This window comes from Bufo bufo, chromosome 3 (genome assembly GCF_905171765.1).
Source record: "Bufo bufo chromosome 3, aBufBuf1.1, whole genome shotgun sequence".
NCBI lineage: Eukaryota > Metazoa > Chordata > Amphibia > Anura > Bufonidae > Bufo > Bufo bufo.
Window position 1 is genome coordinate 299,372,251 of NC_053391.1, and position 23,181 is coordinate 299,395,431.

The 23,181-nt window shown below is 44.8% G+C and overlaps 1 protein-coding gene across 1 annotated transcript in view; it reads left to right on the top strand.

Moving 5' to 3' along the window:
* The window catches only part of LOC120993757 (NADH-cytochrome b5 reductase 1), a 372,914-nt gene that overhangs the window by 208,002 nt on the left and 141,731 nt on the right, over nucleotides 1-23,181 (top strand). Inside the window, exon 3 of the mRNA XM_040422226.1 lies at nucleotides 6,481-6,610. Within this exon, the coding sequence (XP_040278160.1) occupies nucleotides 6,481-6,610 (130 nt within the window). The remainder of the gene's footprint in view (nucleotides 1-6,480; nucleotides 6,611-23,181) is intronic.

The window sequence follows — 23,181 nt, forward strand, 5'->3', positions numbered from 1 at the left end:
AATTAGGCAGGTGCATAAATTTGGGCACCACAAAAAAGAAATGAAATCAATATTTAGTAGATCCTCCTTTTGCAGAAATTACAGCCTCTAAACGCTTCCTGTAGGTTCCAATGAGAGTCTGGATTCTGGTTGAAGGTATTTTGGACCATTCCTCTTTACAAAACATCTTTAGTTCATTCAGGTTTGATGGCTTCCGAGCATGGACAGCTCTCTTTAAGTCACACCACAGATTTTCAATTATATTCAGGTCTGGGGACTGAGATGGCCATTCCAGAACGTTGTACTTGTTCCTCTGCATAAATGCCTTAGTGGATTTTGAGCAGTGTTTAGGGTCGTTGTCTTGTTGAAAGATCCAGCCCCGGCACAGCTTCAGCTTTGTCACTGATTCCTGGTGTCACGGCTGAGGATGGGGAAAACCCTCAGCCGTGTGATGCCAGAAGATGTAAGTGGCTGCTCGGCCAGGACGACAGAATTAGGGAGCAGGTCACCTCCTATCGCGTCCCTAATCTGACCCTGACTCCTAACCATATGAGCTAACCCTGATGGTGGGAGGGCTCATACACCGGAACCTAATAATACCTGCTAGCCCTCAGGATTGCCCTGGAACAAGGAGCAGGGTAAGACGACCTGTTCCTTCTAAGCACAGAGGAACAGGAGTCTCACTGGCCAAGCTGCAAGGAAAAGGGGTACCAAAAACAGACCTATGGATATGGCAGGTGAACTGCACTAGTTCCACCTACCTGCCACAGCCTTGCTGACTGGACGCTGATGTCCACACCATACTTAAATGGACACAGCCAACACACATACACACACATACAGGAACCCAGATCCATAGCTGCATTAAAGAACAAAAGGAATACAACATCAACTTAACATCACATATAAACATTTGCTATGACCACAAGGGTGGCCCTCACTGGCAGATGGTATTAGGTAGGAGGATGACTCCAGCAGACCATGGCTGAAGTACCCCTCTGACTACTGCTTTCAGCAGAGGCTAAATAGCCCATGTAGCCACACCCACACAGACACACCCAGTGCACACACACTAGGAAGGGAATTAACCCTTCTCACACCAGGGAAGGGAAGACAGCCACTTAAAGGGGGTGCACACAATTACACTGCAGCTGTTACGGCAGGCAACGACATGCGTGGCAACCGTGTCCTGGGAGTCAGCCAGAAGGCCGATACACTGCCACCACATGTACACAATAACACGTTGCCTCGGGCAGCCACAAGTGAAGGGAAAATGTCAGTGCAGACACACAAACCTCGTGCACACCAAACCTATAAAAAAGGCACACCTACAAAGACAGGTTGCCAGGTGCAACCGCATGCAGATTGCAGCAAGCTGCCAAGCAACAGCTCAGGCTGCTATGCTGCCAAGTACATCATAAGAACATGTTGCCAACGGCAACCACAAGTGAGGCAACATACAAGCGGCCCTCACCTGTGGTTGAAACAACCACACGAGACCGCAGGCAACAGCCTGCGGTTTAGGAGTCACGACCATGACCATGGTCGTGACACCTGGACATTGGTCTCCAGAATCTGCTGATACTGAGTGGAATCCATGCGTCCCTCAACTTTGACAAGATTCCCAGTCCCTGCACTGGCCACACAGCCCCACAGCATGATGGAACCACCATCATATTTTACTGTAGGTAGCATGTGTTTTTCTTGGAATGCTGTATTCTTTTTCCTCCATACATAACGCCCCTTGTTATGGCCAAATAACTCAATTTTAGTTTCATCAGTCCACAGCACCTTATTCCAAAATGAAGCTGGCTTGTCCAAATGTGCTTTAGCCCACCTCAAGCGGCACTTTTTGTGCTGTGGGCGGAGAAAAGGCTTCCTCTGCATCACTCTCGCATACAGCATCTCCTTGTGGAAAGTGCGCCGAATGGTTGAACGATGCACAGTGACTCCATCTGCAGCAAGATGATGTTGTAGGTCTTTGGTGCTGGTCTGTGGGTTGACTCTGACTGTTCTCACCATTCGTCGCTTCTGTCTATCCGAGATTTTTCTTGGTCTGCCACTTCGAGCCTTAAATTGAATTGAGCCTGTGGTCTTCCATTTCCTAACTATGGAAACAGACAGCTGAAATCTCTGAGACAGCTTTCTGTATCCTTCCCCTAAACCATGATGGTGAACAATCTTTGTCTTCAGGTCATTTGAGAGTTCTTTTGAAACCCCCATGTTGCTACTCTTCAGAGAAAATTAAAAGAGGAGGGAAACTTGCAATTGACCCCCTTAAATACTCTTTCTCATAATTGGATTCACCTGTGTATGTAGGTAGGGGGTCACTGAGCTTACCAAGCCAATTTAAGTTCCAATAATTAGTTCTAAAGGTTTTGGAATCAATAAAATGACAACAGTGCCCAAATTTATGCACCTGCCTAATTTTGTTTAAACAATTATAGCACACTTTCTGTAAATCCAATAAACTTCATTTCACTTATCAAATATCACTGTGTGTGTCTCCTATATGATATATTTAACTTTTTTTATCGTAACAACCAACGATTTATACAGGAAAATCATGACGATTAACAAGGTTGCCCAAACTTTCGCATCCCACTGTATTTAAGGACTCTATACTGACAGGGAGTGTTCCACAGGATTGGCGCATAGCAAATGTGGTGCCAATATTCAAAAAGGGTCAAAAAACAGAGCCTGGAAACTATAGGCCGGTAAGTTTAACACCTGTCATGGGTAAACTGTTTGAAGGTTTTCTAAGAGATGCTATCTTGGAGCACCTCAATGAAAATAGGCAAATAACGCCATATCAGCATGTCTTCATGAGGGATCGGTCATGTCAAACTAATTTAATCAGTTTCAATGAGGAGGTAAGTTCTAGACTTGACAGCGACGAATCAATGGATGTCGTATATCTGGACTTCTCCAAAGCATTTGACACTGTACCGCATAAAAGGTTAGTATATAAGATGAGAATGCCTGGACTGCGAGAAAATGTCTGTATGTGGGTAAGTAACTGGCTCAATTATAGAAAACAGAGGGTGGTTATTAACGGTACACACTCAGATTGGGGCACTGTCACTAGTGGAGTACCTCAGAGGTCAGTATTGGGCCCTATTCTCTTCAATATATTTATTAATGATCTTGTAGAAGGCTTGCACAGTAAAATATAAATTTTTGCAGATGACACTAAACTGTGTAAAGTAATTAACACAAAAGTGGACATTATACTGCTAAAGATGGATCTGGACCGATTGGAAGCTTGGGCAGAGAAGTAGAAGATGAGGTTTAACACAAATGTAAGGTTATGCACATGGGAAGGAATAATGCAAGTCACCAGTACATACTAAATGGTAAAACACTGGGTAAGGGTACTTTCACACTAGCGTTAATCTTTTCCGGTATTGAGTTCCATCCTAGGGGCTCAATACCAGAAAAGAACTGATCAGTTTTATCCTAATGCGTTCTGAATGGAGAGCAATCCATTCAGGATGCATCAGGATGTCTTCAGTTCAGTCTTTTTGCCTTTTCAGGGCGGAGATAATACCGCAGAATCCTAATCCATCTGACAAATGCCATCAGTTTGCATACGTTTTGACGGATCCGGCAGGCAGTTCCTGCGACGGAACTGCCTGCCGGAATCCTCTGCCGCAAGTGTGAAAGTACCTTAAGGCTACATGCACATGAACATTGTTTGTTTCCGTGTCCGTTCCATTTTTTTGGCGGATAGGATGCGGACCCATTCATTTCAATCGGTCTGCCAAAAATGTGAACAGCACACCGTGTGCTGTCTGCATCAGTATGTTCATTCCAGAGGCCCACAAAAAAAATAGAACATGTCCTATTGTTGTCGGTTTTAGGCATTGTTACAATGGATCCGAAAAAAAAAAAAAAAAAGATTTCATACGGATGTCATCATTTTTTTTTTGCGGATCCGCTCTGAACAGAAACGTGAACAGAGCCTTGGGCTCATGCACACAAACGTATTTTCTTCCCGTGTCCGTTTTTTGTGGACTGTATACGGAACCATTCATTTCAATGGGTCCGCAAAAAAAAAACGTAAGGTACTCCGTGTGCATTTCGTTTCCATATGTCCGTATTTCCGTTCCACAAAAAAAAAGAACATGTCCTATTATTGTCCGCATTACGGACAAGGATAGTACTGTTCTATTAGGGGCCAGCTGTTCCGTTCCGCAAAATACGGAATGCATCCGTATTTTTTGCAGATCCGTCTTTTGCGGACCGCAAAATACATACGGTCGTGTGCAAGAGGCCTTAGATTTATACAGAGTCTAATGAATACAAGTGTCTCCTTAAACAGTAATAGTCATTACCATAAAACTGCATTTATAAATCAGTGATTGTGCAGTTATCCAATATACAGTATGTAATGATAATGTCATGTGTAGATTTGGGGAAAACAAACCAATTCACTCTAATAAAGGCACCGAGTATAATCCAAAACAAGGATAGAAGTCCAGCTTCCATTAAAAAATTAGGACATTTATTCTTTAAAGCGCTAAAATCTCCAATGACACAGTACAGACACAGCGTTAACGTCTACGCATGCCGCGGCAGCTCCACACTAGGCACAGAAGCAGGCACAGGGGAGGAGGATGGCAGGGGAGAGCCGAGGCTGCTCAAAACTGAGCGCAGCTAATCCTCACCCTCCTCATGAAACCCGCCAGGAGGCTTCCTTAAGGGCAGCACCTTCTCGCAGCACCTTAGTGTGGACAGAGAAAAGGGGTACATACCACACCAATTTGCTTACACTTGCAAGAGGAAGTGACAGAACAGAGAGGGGGTATATGTAACCCTCAGGATTTCCTGCACCGCCCCCATCCTGTCTAAGGAGGATCCCCAGTGAATTAACCCTTAATGGCCCTAATCTGCCACCTACGGAACCAGACTCCCTAATCGCCCTAAGGCCTCTTTCACACGGGCGTTGCGGGAAAAGGTGCGGGTGCGTTGCAGGAACATGCGCGATTTTTCTGCGCGAGTGCAAAACATTGTAATGCATTTTGCACTCGCGTGAGAAAAATCGCGCATGTTTGGTACCCAAACCCGAACTTCTTCACAGAAGTTCGGGCTTGGGATCGGTGTTCTGTAGATTGCATTATTTTCCCTTATAACATGGTTATAAGGGAAAATAATAGCATTCTTAATACAGAATGCATAGTACAATAGGGCTGGAGGGGTTAAAAAAATAATTAAAAAAAAATGTAACTCACCTTAATCCACTTGCTCGCGCAGCCCGGCTTCTCTTCTGTTTTCTTTTTTGATGTGCAGGAAAAGGACCTGTGGTGACGTCACTCCGGTCATCACATGGTCTATCACATGATCCATCACCATGGTAAAAGATCATGTGACGGACCATGTGATGACCGGAGTGACGTCACCACAGGTCCTTTTCCTGTACACAGCAAAAAAGAAAACAGAAGAGAAGCCGGGCTGCGCGAGCAAGTGGATTAAGGTGAGTTACATTTTTTTATTTTTTTTAACCCCTCCAGCCCTATTTTACTATGCATTCTGTATTCAGAATGCTATTATTTTCCCTTATAACCATGTTATAAGGGAAAATAATAATGATCGGGTCCCCATCCCGATCGTCTCCTAGCAACCGTGCGTGAAAATCGCACCGCATCCGCACTTGCTTGCGGATGCTTGTGATTTTCACGCAACCCCATTCATTTCTATGGGGCCTGCGTTACGTGAAAAAAGCACAAAGAGGAGCATGCTGCGATTTTCACGCAATGCACAAGTGATGCGTGAAAATCACCGCTCGTGTGCACAGCCCCATAGAAATGAATGGGTCAGGATTCAGTGCGGGTGCAATGCGTTCAACTCACGCATCGCATCCGCGCGGAATACTCACCCGTGTGAAAGGGGCCTAAGGGGAAAAGGGGGAGGGGGAGGACCATCAGTCCCTGAGCACCCTCCCTATACAGTCGGGGGCTTGCCATAAATATGGCCATAACAGAAGTATTTGCTGTAAGTATATGCAACCCTCTCAAAAAGTGACATCTCCTGCAAGTGGAGAGACTTTTACTATTAAACTTGATTTAAATTGTAACACTGAATATGCTGTATATCTAACCACTTGCAGAAGTGCATTTTTCTTGAAGTAAGTTGGGTGCACTACAAATGACATCAAGATGCATATAAGGAAACATTTGTCTGACATCCCTCACTATTGTACCAGAAATGTATCCGCAGCTACTTTCATAAAGTAGACTCTACATCTTTTGAAGCTCAAAGTGTAGAACGGGTGTCTGTACTCTGTCATTGGATATTTTATTGCTTTAAAGAATAAAGGGCATCACTTTTTTATTGGAAGCTGGATGTCTCTCCTTGGATTATACTCAGTGCCTGGTTCTGTGCCTCCCTAAGTGATTACAGGTGAGCTAAGCCCTTTACTGCTGTTGAATACTAATAAAGGATACGGTAAAGATGAATATATAAAAACATATTTCTTATTGTACCATTCTTTTATTAAAGGTCTACTTTAAAGATCAAAATCCAGACTTTCCAGATGGAGGCAAGATGTCCCAGTACCTGGACAATCTCTCTATAGGGGAAACTATTGAATTTCAAGGTCCAAAGGGACTTCTTGTATATCAAGGAAAAGGTACTATATTTCTGTATTTGGGTGCTGCTACACATGGGGAGAGATTTATCATTTACTTTGCGCCACAAAAGTGGCATAGCATGCCACTTTTGAAAAATTAGTTGCAAGCGGCATTTTTTTACATCCTCACCACTTTTACGAAAGGGGGCACAGTAAGGCAAGAAAGGGACATGGCAAACCACACAACAAAGTTATCTGCATTTAGCTCAGAGCTGCCGTAGATTTCAGACTGCCAGGGGATGTGCTTCATTCATGACTAGTGTTGGGCGCGAATATTCGAATAGCAAATAATAATCGCGAATATTGGCACTTATATATTCGTAATTTTGAATATTCTAGATTTTTTTTCCATCAGTAACCTCCTTTCTTGCTTCTGGGCCAATGAGAAAGCTGCAATGTCTTTGTCTGAGCTTAGCAACATCCCTAGCAAACAATTTGCCATACCCCTTACTATATAAGACTCTCCCCAGCAATCCTTATATGCAGTATTTTGCAGATCTGAGAGAGAAAGCAATGTTATTGCTGTTCTCTCTGCTTTCCTGTGTCATTACATTAGATAGTTAGATAGCTTATATATATATAATACAGATAGTTAGTGGGAGATAGTCAGTGAAGGTTAGATAGTGATGTGCAGTGATGGCCAGTTCGCCGCGTTCGCCCGCGAACACATGCGAGCTTCCATCTTTACTGACAAGTCCGGCAAGGCACAGGTAAGTCCTTACCTGTGCCTGTGTGCGAGCCGGTCTGAAATGAAATGCGGTCTCCGGGTGCAGGCAGTTCCGAGAACAGCCCGATGAAGGCCCCCGAAGGCTGTTCTCGGAACTGCCTGCTCCCAGTGACCGCATTTCATTTCAGACCGGCTCGTGCACAGGCACAGGTAAGGACTTACCTGTACCTCGCCGGACTTGTCAGTAAAGATGGCAGCTCGCATGTGTTCGCGGGCGAACACGGCGAACTGGCCATCACTGATGTAGTGTACCTGATAGGTTCTGCTGTCCATACATACATGCTACATACACAGTGCTGTGATGTCACAAGTTCACAACAATACTTACTACACCAATCACTAAAAAGTAGTCAGACCTGTTAAAATGTGAAGTTGCATGTATTGTGCCAAAATATTCGCATCATTAGTGCCGATTACGCAATCGTAAATATATTGGAGCACTCTATCTGCATATAAAGCTATTGTAATGTTCTGCCGTGCCAACCATTTTCTCCAGTCTCAGAAAACTTCTAGCAGCTTGAAAAATGTAGCTATAGTGACCCACGCCTGTATTTTGTGTGCATTACGCGAATATTGCATTGCCGATTTTTTGCGATCAAGAAAATAATCTCGAATTCGCGAATATATTACAAATATTCTACCAAATATTCGCGAAATATCGCAAATTTGAATATTGCCCCTACCGCTCATCACTATTCATGACAAGACCTGCGCAGCATCATAAATTAGGGGAGCAGAAATTACCACTCTTGATAAATCTAGTTTTTTTAGGTTTTTTACACCCATCAAACTGCGTGACTTGCACAGCAGTTTTTTTGTAGATTTTGGATATTTGTGGTGGTTTTATAGCATTTTTGAACTTTTATATAAGAAAATATAGACTTCCTCTGTAGAGAAGTATACATAAAATATATTATTAAAAAGTAAAAATCGGCAAAAATGTTAGTAAAAAAAAATTATGCATTGAAAAATAGACTGACAGCTATAGCAGCAAAGAGGGTTTATGGGTTCAGGAACTCTTAGTTTTAAGACCTGTCCTGCTTTGTATTTAGGGTGGGTTCCTCGCTTACTAGTGTGACTAGCGATTATGATAGCCCCCAAGACAAGATATGTAATTATAAATAATTAAAGGTATTCAGGAATGTGCGGTATGCCAGACCGACAGGGGAATTACACGTGAGGTCACAGTGTGAGCAGTAGGTGGGCCGAGGTAAATATGGTTCTGGTTACTCTCGGTTATGTTGTCCCTGGGCATGCTCGCATAAGTGATAAGGAGAACAGCACAATAATTCTCTGGGGCACACTCTGGTGTAAGGGACACAGGCCAGATGGTGGTTAGAGGTGCCCTTGATGGTCTGTATTAATGTGCCTATGGCAAGGTCCCTTGTAGTCGTGACGCCAGTACCTTTTGTGGTGGTATAACCATTTACTGTAGTGGTAACTGAGGAACTGGAGACTGAGGCAAGGATGGTGCAATCCAACGTATAACTTTTACTGAACGTTGCTCCTAGTAACAGTTCCATCCAATTTATAAAAGTCTGTGGTACATCCAAGTATGAAATACAGTCTCATGCATACGGGGGTAGGGTAATGTAAGTCCTCAGAAGAAACCGGCTCTTTGTCCTAAATATATATAAGAAGGCTACTGCTTCAGACTAGGCTTTGAAGTACTTAAAGTCTTTGGCTGGTAAAAACTCTCGCCTGATCCTAACCTGACTTGAAGGTGGTTTGCTGAGTCCTTGAACCTCTCTTTTCCAGTGTTTTCTGACAGATGGCCTATCTGTCCTCAGGGTTTAAACTGGAAGGTGTGGATGCCGGAAGCTGTGTCCTACACCTGGTTGCAAAGGTGCCTGGGAAGCCTTTAGGTATGGCCATCTGCAATCCTTTGACTTTAAGACAATATAAAAATCCCCTTGAATACTTGCTTTAGTAGCTGGACACTGGTCACCCTGGAAGAGTGAGCTGTAGAAGTGGACTTCTCACCTCTGGGTGGAATCTCGTGGCTTTAACCCTGGGCTGTGGAGCCAACAGGAAGAGAGAAGAGAGGCAGGAGGCCTCCCTCCAGCAAGCAGCTACTTCATGACTGCTCTCTGACTAAACTTCAGGGAAAGACTGCCTAACTGGGCCTGAGCTAAGCTTTATATACACTGCAACACTGTCTTGTGAAGAAACTAGTGTAGTGCACCCTAACTAGGCCTGTCTAAAGGATCTTACATGTAGGAATCACATAATGACATGGGAGAATATGACATGAGATGAAGTACAGCATAATATATGATAATAAAACATAATAAAACAAGTTTGCGGTGCCCACAATCACGTAGTGGGACACTGCAAATGCATTTATAATAATTCAGTATTTTAAAAAAAATTATTCTTCTTTTCTTTCCCAGAGAATGCCTTTAAGGCCTCATGCACACGACAGTTGTTTTTCTCGGCATCCGTTCCGTTTTTTTTGCGGATAGGATGGGGACCCATTCATTTCAATAGGTCAGCAAAAAAATGCTGATAGTTCATCCGTTTGTGTTCCGCGTCCGTTGTCCGTGTTTCCCTTGAGCAAAAAAAATTGTGCATGTCCTACTTTTTTCACATTTGAGGACAAGGATAGGCATTTATTACAAGGGATCTGTGGAAAAAAACTGATCCTCCAAAAAAAATGGATGCCGCATCCAGGTTTTTTTGCGGACGCACAATTTGCGGATGCAAAAAACAACTGTGCATGAGGCCTAAAGGGGTCATGCCAGGATTGATGTAAAATATGAGAATCAGACATAATATAGTACACTATAATACCTTTCTAATAAAGCTAGAACCAGCCCTGTACTTTATATGGGTCCAGAGATCTCCCCATTCACTTCTCCAATTGCTCTGTTAGATTATCTTCAGCCTGGAAGCTCAGGGGCCGTGTCCTTTATGCTGCAGCTCCCTCCCTGCTACAGCTTCTAACAGAACATATGGCTGGTGCAGGGCCGGTGCAAGGATTTTTGCCGCCCTCGGCAAGATGCCTGCCCCTGTCATTCTAGTGTAGCAGGGCGTGGCCAGAGGTGGGAGAACTGAGCCTCTTGGAGCACGGGCAACACCCCCCTGCTCCTAGAGGCTAAATAGCATATAATAAAAGTTAATTTTTTTCAATAACGGCGGCAGGCAGTGAGATGTCTCTAATATAGTTATGTTCAGCTGACATTATCACATCGCTATTGTCAGCCAGCTTAATACCCATTTTTCAGGTGACAGAAACCCTTTAACCTCTTCAGGACACAGGGCGTACAGGTACGCCCTTATGTCCAGGTACTTAAGGACACAGGGCGTACCTGTACGCCCTGTGTATTTCTGATCACCGCCAGAGACCCCAGGAGAAGCCAAATTCCTCCTCAGCAAGTCAGTCCCCAAGACAGCAGAAGATAGATAGTGCAGAAGATAAATTCCTGCCACATTACAGAGCTAACAAGCAGATGTCTTTTCCTGCAAAAGCTCCAGGCACATGATAGAGCAGAAGATAATTTCCTGCCACACATTGCCAATACCTACTGGGACCATAGACTAATGCTGTATCTCGCTTGGATGAAAGCTGCAACTAGTAAAGAAAAGTTTGAACTTTACCCAAGGTCTGGATCTCAATTACTTCTGCAAATCCCTCTATTATTCCTACTAGCACCACACTCATTTTATTGCAAGTGAGCCAGGATCCAGGAGTCCAGCCGTACCCAGGTAGGATACACCGTTGACACTATTACTACTACCATACAGAGACATTACACCACTCTTGCATTTCTAACCTGGTACGTGAGTTACAACACCTTAAAGGGCCCTGCTTTAGTACCCTGCGCACGCTGCAATTGGCGTCACAAACAAAACTATAGACTATTATACCCATATCCTGACCCACTGCATAATTTGGCATCCGTGCAACCCTACCACGGTCCAGCTCTATTGCCTAAGTGGCGTCACTGGAACAGGATCGGATTGTATTGTGTGCCTATCCCTGCTACAAGACAACCGGATCCAATTGTGTGCCTTAACAGGAATTGTGCCAAAACCCTGAAAATGAACTTTATTACTTTTGTTGCGGGACCAGAAAACGCTGCATTGTGTGCGTCAGCACTGCAAGGGTTAATCAGCCATTTTTCCTTCATGGCTCAGTGTCTTCATGGCTTTCAAGAGCGCGAAAATGATGACTACGCCCTCCTAGAAGTGGGAACTCTCAAGCCTGCCCACCAAGAACTTTGCAATGCGAGCCAAGGGAGTGCAGACTCCTCCCTTTGGGCTCCAGCCTCACTTCCTGCATTTCCTGCACTGATTGTGACAGAAGAGCCAAGGAAGATTGCGCTTCCTTCACCAAAATGGAACCAAATGGTTATTGGAGGAGAGCCTGTTTATGAAGACCACCCGGCAGAGATTCACGTCTCCCAACTGGTGAAGAGAAGTGATCCTTCCGTCTTTGCCGTGATCCCGGAGGCAGTGTATCCCTCCGCGGCTATCGACTCGGCAAACCAGACTGCTGCCAGCGCCGAAGACAAGACATCCCCCAAGATGGCCACCAGCGTCAAGCCTGCTCCTGCGGATACTACTGCCAGCCAAGCTGTCCAAGCCCTGAGGATACCTGCGTCACTGACGGCATCTGCAACTTTAGAGTTGACCCTGATGATGGCACCTATCGCGGAGGCCCCCGCGCACCACCAGGAGGCATCGGAACCGGCCACCCGGCCGCGACATCAGGTAGGAGCAGACGCGCTCCCTGAGGCCCAGGCCCGGTCCGAAGCTGCCCCTGCACCGCTCCCTGTGGGTCCCGATACCCCTGATAGGCCCAAGCCTGCTCTGCCATGCACACATACTGATACGGCGGAGGTGGACGGAACTTCCACTCCGCCGCCCAGAGCTAATACCGCCAGAGCAGGACGCCTCAATTCTGAGGTCCCCATAGTGATCCCTGAAATCCCTGTGGCTCCAGCTCTACAGGTGGGGCAAATAAATAACTGACATTAAATCCCAGAGTGCAACCCTACGTACTGCCCTGGAACCTGTCCCAGGCACCCTCAGTTTGCCTACCAGAGCCCCTTCAGCCGGAGGTTTTGTCCACCTCTGCACCGGCTAGGGATCCCGGCTTGCAGCATGTCACAGCTGCATTCACCAGGCTTACTGCTCAGCCAATTCCAAAAGACACCACAAGAGGGCAGTGGCGCACCACTACAGCTGCTGAGAGCACACAGTTTAAGGAAGAACTTTTGCGTCCTCAAATATGGGATCCAGGAGGAAGATTTCCAGACTTTGCTGTGAGGAAAACTACCCACTGTGGAAATTAACCACTACCTTGTTTGGATTACAATGAACTCTTATTGTTCCTGTGGATTACAAGTGACTTATGGACTTATTGTTCCTGTCCACAGTCAAGCATTTCAAGAATAAGTACTTAAGTCATATTTGAGCGTATAATGATTATATTGATTGCACTGATATTTGCATAATGTTTTAACACTAATTTTGCGTAATGTTTTTATGTAACGTTCAAGAATGACATGCCCATTGTGTGTATTCTCTTTTAGGTGCCGCAATGTGAACCGTAATACACTTTTTGTGATATTGCACTTAACATTGCACAACTTACTCCAGTGTGCCTTATTTTACAGCTCTTGTTCTCTCACCCCCTTTAAATGGACTGCCTTTATGCGGACGCTTAATACTAATGGCCTACTCATAGTGCACCGGTAGGACCAAGTGGTAATTCCTGGCAGGTATAGAAACTACACGGGTAACCCCCACTGCTTCGGGAATGGTTAGAGGAGTTTTTTAACCCTCCTTCCCGCTTGTTATATGCTCAGGATTTCTCCCATCCTGAGGTGTGTCTTCCTGGACTTCCATGGGATTATAATACCCTCCTCCTGTGACATTGCCAGAAGTGCATGGAGACAGTAATACCTCCCCTTCTGAGCCTTTGCCTAAGGTATGGTACCTCAAACCTTAGAGCCACATTTTAGCTACCCATAGTCACCATAGTGATCGTGCTATAAGCCATATTTTTCAGACTTTAGTGCAGGGAAGGGAATACAGGATAAAGCCACCCTATCCATTTGCAGGCATCTCATTACATAATGGTGGGACTACAGAGTAAAGACACCCCCATGCTTTCTTTGGTGTTTAAAGGCCAGAACACTTCAAAGTTAGTCAGTAGTGATTGCTTAGTGCAGTACTTGGTTCACTGGTTATACCTAGAGAGGGAAACTGTTAATTAGGACACCCTACTCATGCGGGCAGGAACCTAGGGTAGCTGTTATATGTTTGTCTTTGTATGTCTTATATGTAATACATGCAGCACTTAGTATTTATTTGGGTACCCCAGAGCTGGTTCCTCTCCCTCCTAAGCATAAGCTGAGGGCGGCTTAACTCAAAATAAGGGAGAATGTAACACCCCAGAGTTGTGTTAAGAAACTCTTTTACCCCGCTACAACCTGTTAAGTGTATTTACCGTGCCATCTAATGTAATTTTATATAATATCCTCATAAATGTGCATTCAAATCCTTGCTACATATATATTGCCGTAATTTCCATGTTCACCAGCAGGTGGCAGCAATGTGTTCAGCAAGGACTTAGAGACAGTTTAGTGTTTCTGAGCTAGAATAGTACATTCCAGTTCAGCTCCCCCTTCTGTGAGCAGAAATGGGCTGCGCCCATATCCTTCCTCATGGGTGGGGAAGGAAGTTAGGTTAGTGTGCCAGCCACCCCTGCTAAGGGAAGGCTGTGCGGTTAGGAGCTCCCAGTTATAGGGATCCAAAGCCAGGATCTTGTATCGGCTGAGACATTGATCATCATCCCCAGCCTGAGCCTTGTAGCCTCAACTGGAAGAAAGCAAGCAGCCACCTCCAGTTACAGGAAGAAGCATACCCTGAGACAATAACTGTGAGTACCATCCAGAGACCCCAGGAGAAGCCAAATTCCTCCTCAGCAATTCAGTCCCCAAGACAGCAGAAGATAGATAGTGCAGAAGATAAATTCCTGCCACATTACAGAGCTAACAAGCAGACGTCTTTTCCTGCAAAAGCTCCAGGCACATGATAGAGCAGAAGATAATTTCCTGACACACATTGCCAATACCTACTGGGACCAAAGACTAATGCTGTGTCACGGATGATGTTGCAGATAGCTGGAACTTATAAATAAACATCCGGCTGGCTTGATCCCAAACTAAGGAGCATATGGGTGAGCCCTATAAAACCCTAAGAGCTCTCCCTGACTGCTATGCCCATGCAAGGGTCTGAATGGTAGACGATTGCATGCCCACGTACCTAAGACTGTGTGACACCTGAAGACCCTATAATAGTGAGGGGACACGACCACCGGCTCCCTGCACTTAATACGGACGGAGTCAGGGTCACCTAGAAACACAAATGAAGAAAAAGACTTATCTTAGCAAACAGCAGCAGCAGCCTCCAGCATTGAACACCTCATCCAGGAAGTAGTATAAACCGCAAAGTGAGGCAGTATGGCAGGGAATATAATGTGAGACAATTAGTCTAAATAGGTGACACCTGGGAGAAGGAAAGGAGATGACAAAGTGAAACCAAAACAAAGAACGTCATGCAAGAGGTAGAGAAGAACGTCTGCCAGACCTTCTCACAGAACTACCGGTGACATGTTGTATCTCGCTTTGATGAAAGCTGCAACTAGTAAAGACAAGTTTCAACTTTACCCAAGGTCTGGATCTCAATTACTGCTGCAAATCCCTCTATTATTCCTACTAGCATCACACTCATTTTATTGCAAGTGAGCCAGGATCCAGGAGTCCAGACGTACCCAGGTAGGATACACTGTTAACACTATTACTACTACCATACAGAGACATTACACCACTCTGGCATTTCTAACCTGGTACGTTAATTACAACACCTTAAAGGGCCCTGCGTTAGCATGCTGCAATTGGCGTCACAAACAAAACTATAGACTATTATACCCATATCCTGAAAAGTGAAATTTTAAAGGGTACATTTTCTAGCGTCAGTGATTACTATTTATGCCTACCCTACTTTATCTTGATAGTCAGTGAATTTGCCACTAATACACAACAAAAAGGGCTGTAATTTAGTCACTAATACACGCTAAAAAAGGATTTAGAACTTATAACTGCACCGCTGAACAGCAAATAATACTTTTTTTTTGCCATTAATGCACGTCAAAAATGCTTTAGAACATATAACTGCACTCCTGAACAGCCAAATAATCTTTAGAACATATAACTGCACCGATGAATATCAAATATTTCTTTGTTTATTGCCACTAATACACGCCAAAAAGGGCTGTAATTTTCTCACTTCACCACACAATGGCTAACAAGCCCTTTTTATCCCACCTATACACGCCAAAAAAGGCTTTAGAACATATAACTGCACCGCTGAATAATACATTTTTTTTGCCGCCGTGCAGTACTGCACCATGTGAACAGGTGTGGAACTCAACCTATCACATACTCTCAGGAACTCCAACTGAGAGGTAGGAATTTATACCCTTATGCAGACTCCTGCTAATTAAAAGCACCTGGGCCGAATGGGGAGGAGTGCTGCTACCAGGAGGGAAAAGAGCATAGACTCTACAATACATGTAAAAATACAAGAAAAAGAACTGGATCGCACATCCTCCTCAATACTATGCTATTATCTAACTGCTTCTCAACATAATTAACATCGCTTCTCAGCGTAATTTATCGTATACCTACCCCTATGCTGCATGCTGTACATGAGGCGTTAGTATACAATTTGATCAAAAAGCATAGGCCCACTCACCGCGACAAGGTTGCCTCTTTGAATGGGACCCTATCCTATTCTATTGCGATCCAGTTCTTTTTCTTGTATTTTTACATGTACTTTAAAACATATAACTGCACCGCTGAACGGCCAAAAAAGCTTTAGAACATATAACTGCACCACCCCGAACACGAAATCCATTGAAGTTAATGGGGACCCGAACTTTTCGGCACTAAAAAGGCTGTAAAATAGCCCAGGAAAGGGCTAGAGGGCTGCAAAAGGCAGCAAAATGTAGGTAAATCCCCTGCAACAAATGTGGATAGGGAAATGAATTAAAAAAAAAAAAAATTTAAAAAAAATTAACCAATATCAATTGGAGAGAGGTCCCATAGCAGAGAATCAGGCTTCATGTCACCCACCACTGGAACAGGCCACTGTCAGATATTTTTAGGCCCCGGCACCCAGACAGAGGAGAGAGGTCCCATAGCAGAGAATCAGGCTTCATGTCATAGCAGAGAATCAGGCTTCATGTCACCCACCACTGGAACAGGCCACTGTCAGATATTTTTAGGCCCCGGCACCCAGACAGAGGAGAGAGGTCCCATAGCAGAGAATCAGGCTTCATGTCACCCACCACTGGAACAGGCCACTGTCAGATATTTAGGCCCCGGCATCCAGACAGAGGAGAGAGGTCCCATAGCAGAGAATCAGGCTTCATGTCATAGCAGAGAATCAGGCTTCATGTCACCCACCACTGGAACAGGCCACTGTCAGATATTTAGGCCCCGGCACCCAGACAGAGGAGAGAGGTCCCATAGCAGAGAATCAGGCTTCATGTCATAGCAGAGAATCAGGCTTCATGTCACCCACTACTGGAACAGGCCACTGTCAGATATTTTTAGGCCCCGGCACCCAGACAGAGGAGAGGTTCATTCAACTTTGGGTTGCCCCGCAATATAATGGTAAAATTAAAAAAAGAGGATTGAATGAAGATGTGTCCTGGAGTACAAGAATATATAGTTAAGGGGAGGTAGTTATAAATGTCTAATCTGCACAAGGGATGGACAGGTCCTGTGGGATCCATGCCTGGTTCATTTTTATGAACGTCAGCTTGTCCACATTGGCTGTAGACAGGCGGCTGCGTTTGTCTGTAATGACGCCCTCTGCCGTGCTCAATGCACGTTCAGACAAAACGCTGGCCGCCGGGCAGGCCAGCACCTCCAAGGCATAAAAGGCTAGCTCTGGCCACGTGGACAATTTGGAGACCCAGAAGTTGAATGGGGCCGAACCATCAGTCAGTACGTGGAGGGGTGTGCACACGTACTTTTCCACCATGTTAATGAAATGTTGCCTCCTGCTAACACGTTCCGTATCAGGTGGTGGTGCAGTTAGCTGTGGCGTGGTGACAAAACTTTTCCACATCTCTGCCATGCTAACCCTGCCCTCAGAGGAGCTGGCCGTGACACAGCTGCGTTGGCGACCTCTTGCTTCTCCTCGGCCTTCACCTTGGGCTTCCACTTGTTCCCCTGTGACATTTGGGAATGCTCTCAGTAGCGCGTCTACCAATGTGCGCTTGTACTCGCGCATCTTCCTATCACACTCCAGTGCAGGAAGTAAGGTGGGCACATTGTCTTTGTACCGGGGATCCAGCAGGGTGGCCACCCAGTAGTCGGCACACGTTAAAATGTGGGCAACTCTGCTGTCGTTGTGCAGGCACTGCAGCATGTAGTCGCTCATGTGTGCCAGGCTGCCCAGAGGTAAGGACAAGCTGTCCTCTGTGGGAGGCGTATCGTCATCGTCCTCCATTTCCCCCCATTCACGCACCAGTGATGGGCCCGAGCTGCGTTGGGTGCTACCCCGCTGTGAACCTGCTTCATCCTCATCCTCCTCATCCTCGTCCTCCTCGTCCTCCAGTAGTGGTCCCTGTCTGGCCACATTTGTACCTGGCCTCTGCTGTTGCAAAAAACCTCCCTCTGAGTCATTTCTAAGAGACTGGCCTGAAAGTGCTAAAAATGACCCCTCTTCCTCCTCCTCCTCCTCCTCCTCCTGGGCCACCTCCTCTTCCATCATCGCCCTAAGTGTTTTCTCAAGGAGACATAGAAGTGGTATTGTAACGCTGATAACGGCGTCATCGCCACTGGCCATGTTGGTGGAGTACTCGAAACAGCGCAACAGGGCACACAGGTCTCGCATGGAGGCCCAGTCATTGGTGGTGAAGTGGTGCTGTTCCGCAGTGCGACTGACCCGTGCGTGCTGCAGCTGAAACTCCACTATGGCCTGCTGCTGCTCGCACAGTCTGTTCCACCTGGTGGGCATGTCGCATATGAGGCGGTGAGCGGGAAGGCCGAAGTTACGCTGCAGCGCAGACAGGCGAGCAGCGGCTGCACTTTATGCAGCAGCTCTGACATGTCGGGGTTATTATGAATGAACTTCTGCACCACAAAATTCAGCTCATGTGCCAGGCAAGGGATGTGCGTCAAACCAGCTAGTCCCAGAGCTGCAACGAGATTTCGCTCATTATCGCACACCACCAGGCCGGGCTTGAGGCTCACCGGCAGCAACCACTCGTCGGTCTGTTGTTCAATACCCCGCCACAACTCCTGCGCGGTGTGGGGCCTTTCCCCAAACATATGAGTTTCAGAATGGCCTGCTGACGTTTACCCCGGGCTGTGCTGAAGTTGGTGGTGAAGGTGTGTGGCTGACTGGATGAGCAGGTGGAAGAAGAGGAGGAGGAAGCCGAGGAGGAGGCTACAGGAGGCAAAGAATGTTGCCCTGCGATCCTTGGCGGCGGAAGGACGTGCGCCAAAGAGCTCTGCGCCTGGGGCCCAGCCGCCACTACATTTACCCAGTGTGCAGTTAGGGATATATAGCGTCCCTGGCTGTGCTTACTGGTCCACGTAGTTTTAGATTTTTAGGACCTTTGGCTAGGGAGATATGAGTGCTTAAGTGGGGCATAATTTTTATGATTTTTCTATTATTGTCAATGGGAAAATTGCTCTGGTTCTGATCCAAATATCTCACAACCCAAACGCAGCTTAGTCAAACCCTTTACAAAGCCAACAGTGTGCTAAATCAGAAAACAGTGTGTGTATGGCAGATTCCAGTAATCTGGGCCTAATAGAGTGTCTAGAATCTGCGGTGTTCTGTATACAATGCTGTACTACATCAGAAAAGATTGTATTGCAGATTCCAATGCTTCTGGCCCCTCTATAGTGTCTATAATCTGTGGCGTTCTGTAGCCAACAGTGTGCTAAGTCAGAAAACAGTGTATGTATGGCAGATTCCAATAATCTGGGCCTAATAGAGTGTCTAGAATCTGCGGTGTTCTGTATACAATGCTGTACTACATTAGAAAAGATTGTATTGCAGATTCCAATGCTTCTGGGCCCTCTATAGTGTCTTTAATCTGTGGCGTTCTGTAGCCAACAGTGTGCTAAGTCAGAAAACAGTGTGTGTATGGCAGATTCCAGTAATTTAGGCCTAATAGAGTGTCTAGAATCTGCGGTGTTCTGTATACAATGCTGTACTACATCAGAAAATATTGTATTGCAGATTCCAATGCTTCTGGGCCCTCTATAGTGTCTATAATCTGTGGCGTTCTGTAGCCAACAGTGTGCTAAGTCAGAAAACAGTGTGTGTATGGCAGATTCCAGTAATCTGGGCATAATAGAGTGTCTAGAATCTGCGGTGTTCTGTATACAATGCTGTACTACAGGCGCCATCTGTGCGCTTTCTGCAGAAGACTGGGTGGGAGATAATGTGAACGTGCTGGATCCACTATCGGCCACCCAATTGACTAATGCCTGTACCTGCTCAGGCCTTACCATCCTTAGAATGGCATTGGGCCCCACCAAATATCGCTGTAAATTCTGGCGGCTACTGGGACCTGAGGTAGTTGGTTCACCAGGATGTGTGGCTGTGGCAGAATGGCCACATCCTCTCCCAGCACCAGAGGGTCCACTAACACCACCGCGACCATGTCCGCGTCCCTTACTAGATGTTTTCCTCATTGTTACCGTTCACCTCAATAAGAAAAAAATTATTTGTCCCAATGTATTGAATTCAAATTCAGGCCTTTTTTTACAGGCACCTAACACTATCTGGCTATCTATTTAAGTACCGTATTACACTAATACGGGCACAGCAGTAACCACAGATTTAGGGGAATATAAATTGTAGGCCTAGTATTTAGGCCCTGGATGAAAGGTTTTACGGACAGAATTAGACTTGGAGATGCACGGTAGCGTGTGAAGTTATTGAGGATGACCCTATCAGCACCTTCAATCTAATATACCCTTTTATGGATAGATTTAAACTTGGCCTGATACAGCAGAAAACAATTATTTAGGGAATTGCTAAGTTGGGAATTGTATTCAACCCAGAACAAAAACTGTGCTTTGGCAGACACTAAATAACTTTGCCAGGCACAGCAGTAACCACAGATTTAGCTGAGTATAAATTGTAGGCCTAGTATTTAGGCACTGGATGACAGGTATACGTTTACGGACAGAATTAGACTTGGTGATGCACGGTAGCGTTTGAAGTTATTGAGAATGACCCTATCCGCACCTTCAATCTAATATACCCTTTTATGGATAGATTTAAACTTGGCCTGATACAGCAGAAAATAATTATTTATGGAATTGCTAAGTTGGGAATTGTATTCAACCCAGAACAAAAACTGTGCTTTGGCAGACACTAAATAACTTTGCCAGGCACAGCAGTAACCACAGATTTAGCTGAATATAAATTGTAGGCCTAGTATTTAGGCGCTGGATGACAGGTATACGTTTACGGACAGAATTAGACTTGGAGATGCACGGTAGCGTTTGAAGTTATTGAGAATAACCCTATCCGCACCTTCAATCTAATATACCCTTTTATGGATAGATTTAAACTTGGCCTGATACAGCAGAAAACAATTATTTAGGGAATTGCTAAGTTGGGAATTGTATTCAACCCAGAACAAAAACTGTGCTTTGGCAGACACTAAATAACTTTGCCAGGCACAGCAGTAACCACAGATTTAGCTGAGTATAAATTGTAGGCCTAGTATTTAGGCACTGGATGACAGGTATACGTTTACGGACAGAATTAGACTTGGTGATGCACGGTAGCGTTTGAAGTTATTGAGAATGACCCTATCCGCACCTTCAATCTAATATACCCTTTTATGGATAGATTTAAACTTGGCCTGATACAGCAGAAAACAATTATTTAGGGAATTGCTAAGTTGGGAATTGTATTCAACCCAGAACAAAAACTGTGCTTTGGCAGACACTAAATAACTTTGCCAGGCACAGCAGTAACCACAGATTTAGCTGAATATAAATTGTAGGCCTAGTATTTAGGCGCTGGATGACAGGTATACGTTTACGGACAGAATTAGACTTGGTGATGCACGGTAGCGTTTGAAGTTATTGAGAATGACCCTATCCGCACCTTCAATCTAATATACCCTTTTATGGATAGATTTAAACTTGGCCTGATACAGCAGAAAATAATTATTTATGGAATTGCTAAGTTGGGAATTGTATTCAACCCAGAACAAAAACTGTGCTTTGGCAGACACTAAATAACTTTGCCAGGCGCAGCAGTAACCACAGATTTAGCTGAATATAAATTGTAGGCCTAGTATTTAGGCGCTGGATGACAGGTATACGTTTATGGACAGAATTAGACTTGGAGATGCACGGTAGCGTTTGAAGTTATTGAGAATAACCCTATCCGCACCTTCAATCTAATATACCCTTTTATGGATAGATTTAAACTTGGCCTGATACAGCAGAAAACAATTATTTAGGGAATTGCTAAGTTGGGAATTGTATTCAACCCAGAACAAAAACTGTGCTTTGGCAGACACTAAATAACTTTGCCAGGCACAGCAGTAACCACAGATTTAGCTGAGTATAAATGGAAGGCCTAGTATTTAGGCGCTGGATGACAGGTATAAGTTTACGGACAGAATTAGACTTGGTGATGCACGGTAGCGTTTGAAGTTATTGAGAATGACCCTATCCGCACCTTCAATCTAATATACCCTTTTATGGATAGATTTAAACTTGGCCTGATACAGCAGAAAATAATTATTTATGGAATTGCTAAGTTGGGAATTGTATTCAACCCAGAACAAAAACTGTGCTTTGGCAGACACTAAATAACTTTGCCAGGCACAGCAGTAACCACAGATTTAGCTGAATATAAATTGTAGGCCTAGTATTTAGGCGCTGGCTGACAGGTATACGTTTACGGACAGAATTAGACTTGGAGATGCACGGTAGCATTTGAAGTTATTGAGAATAACCCTATCCGCACCTTCAATCTAATATACCCTTTTATGGATAGATTTAAACTTGGCCTGATACAGCAGAAAACAATTATTTAGGGAATTGCTAAGTTGGGAATTGTATTCAACCCAGAACAAAAACTGTGCTTTGGCAGACACTAAATAACTTTGCCAGGCACAGCAGTAACCACAGATTTAGCTGAGTATAAATTGTAGGCCTAGTATTTAGGCACTGGATGACAGGTATACGTTTACGGACAGAATTAGACTTGGTGATGCACGGTAGCGTTTGAAGTTATTGAGAATGACCCTATCCGCACCTTCAATCTAATATACCCTTTTATGGATAGATTTAAACTTGGCCTGATACAGCAGAAAACAATTATTTAGGGAATTGCTAAGTTGGGAATTGTATTCAACCCAGAACAAAAACTGTGCTTTGGCAGACACTAAATAACTTTGCCAGGCACAGCAGTAACCACAGATTTAGCTGAATATAAATTGTAGGCCTAGTATTTAGGCGCTGGATGACAGGTATACGTTTACGGACAGAATTAGACTTGGTGATGCACGGTAGCGTTTGAAGTTATTGAGAATGACCCTATCCGCACCTTCAATCTAATATACCCTTTTATGGATAGATTTAAACTTGGCCTGATACAGCAGAAAATAATTATTTATGGAATTGCTAAGTTGGGAATTGTATTCAACCCAGAACAAAAACTGTGCTTTGGCAGACACTAAATAACTTTGCCAGGCGCAGCAGTAACCACAGATTTAGCTGAATATAAATTGTAGGCCTAGTATTTAGGCGCTGGATGACAGGTA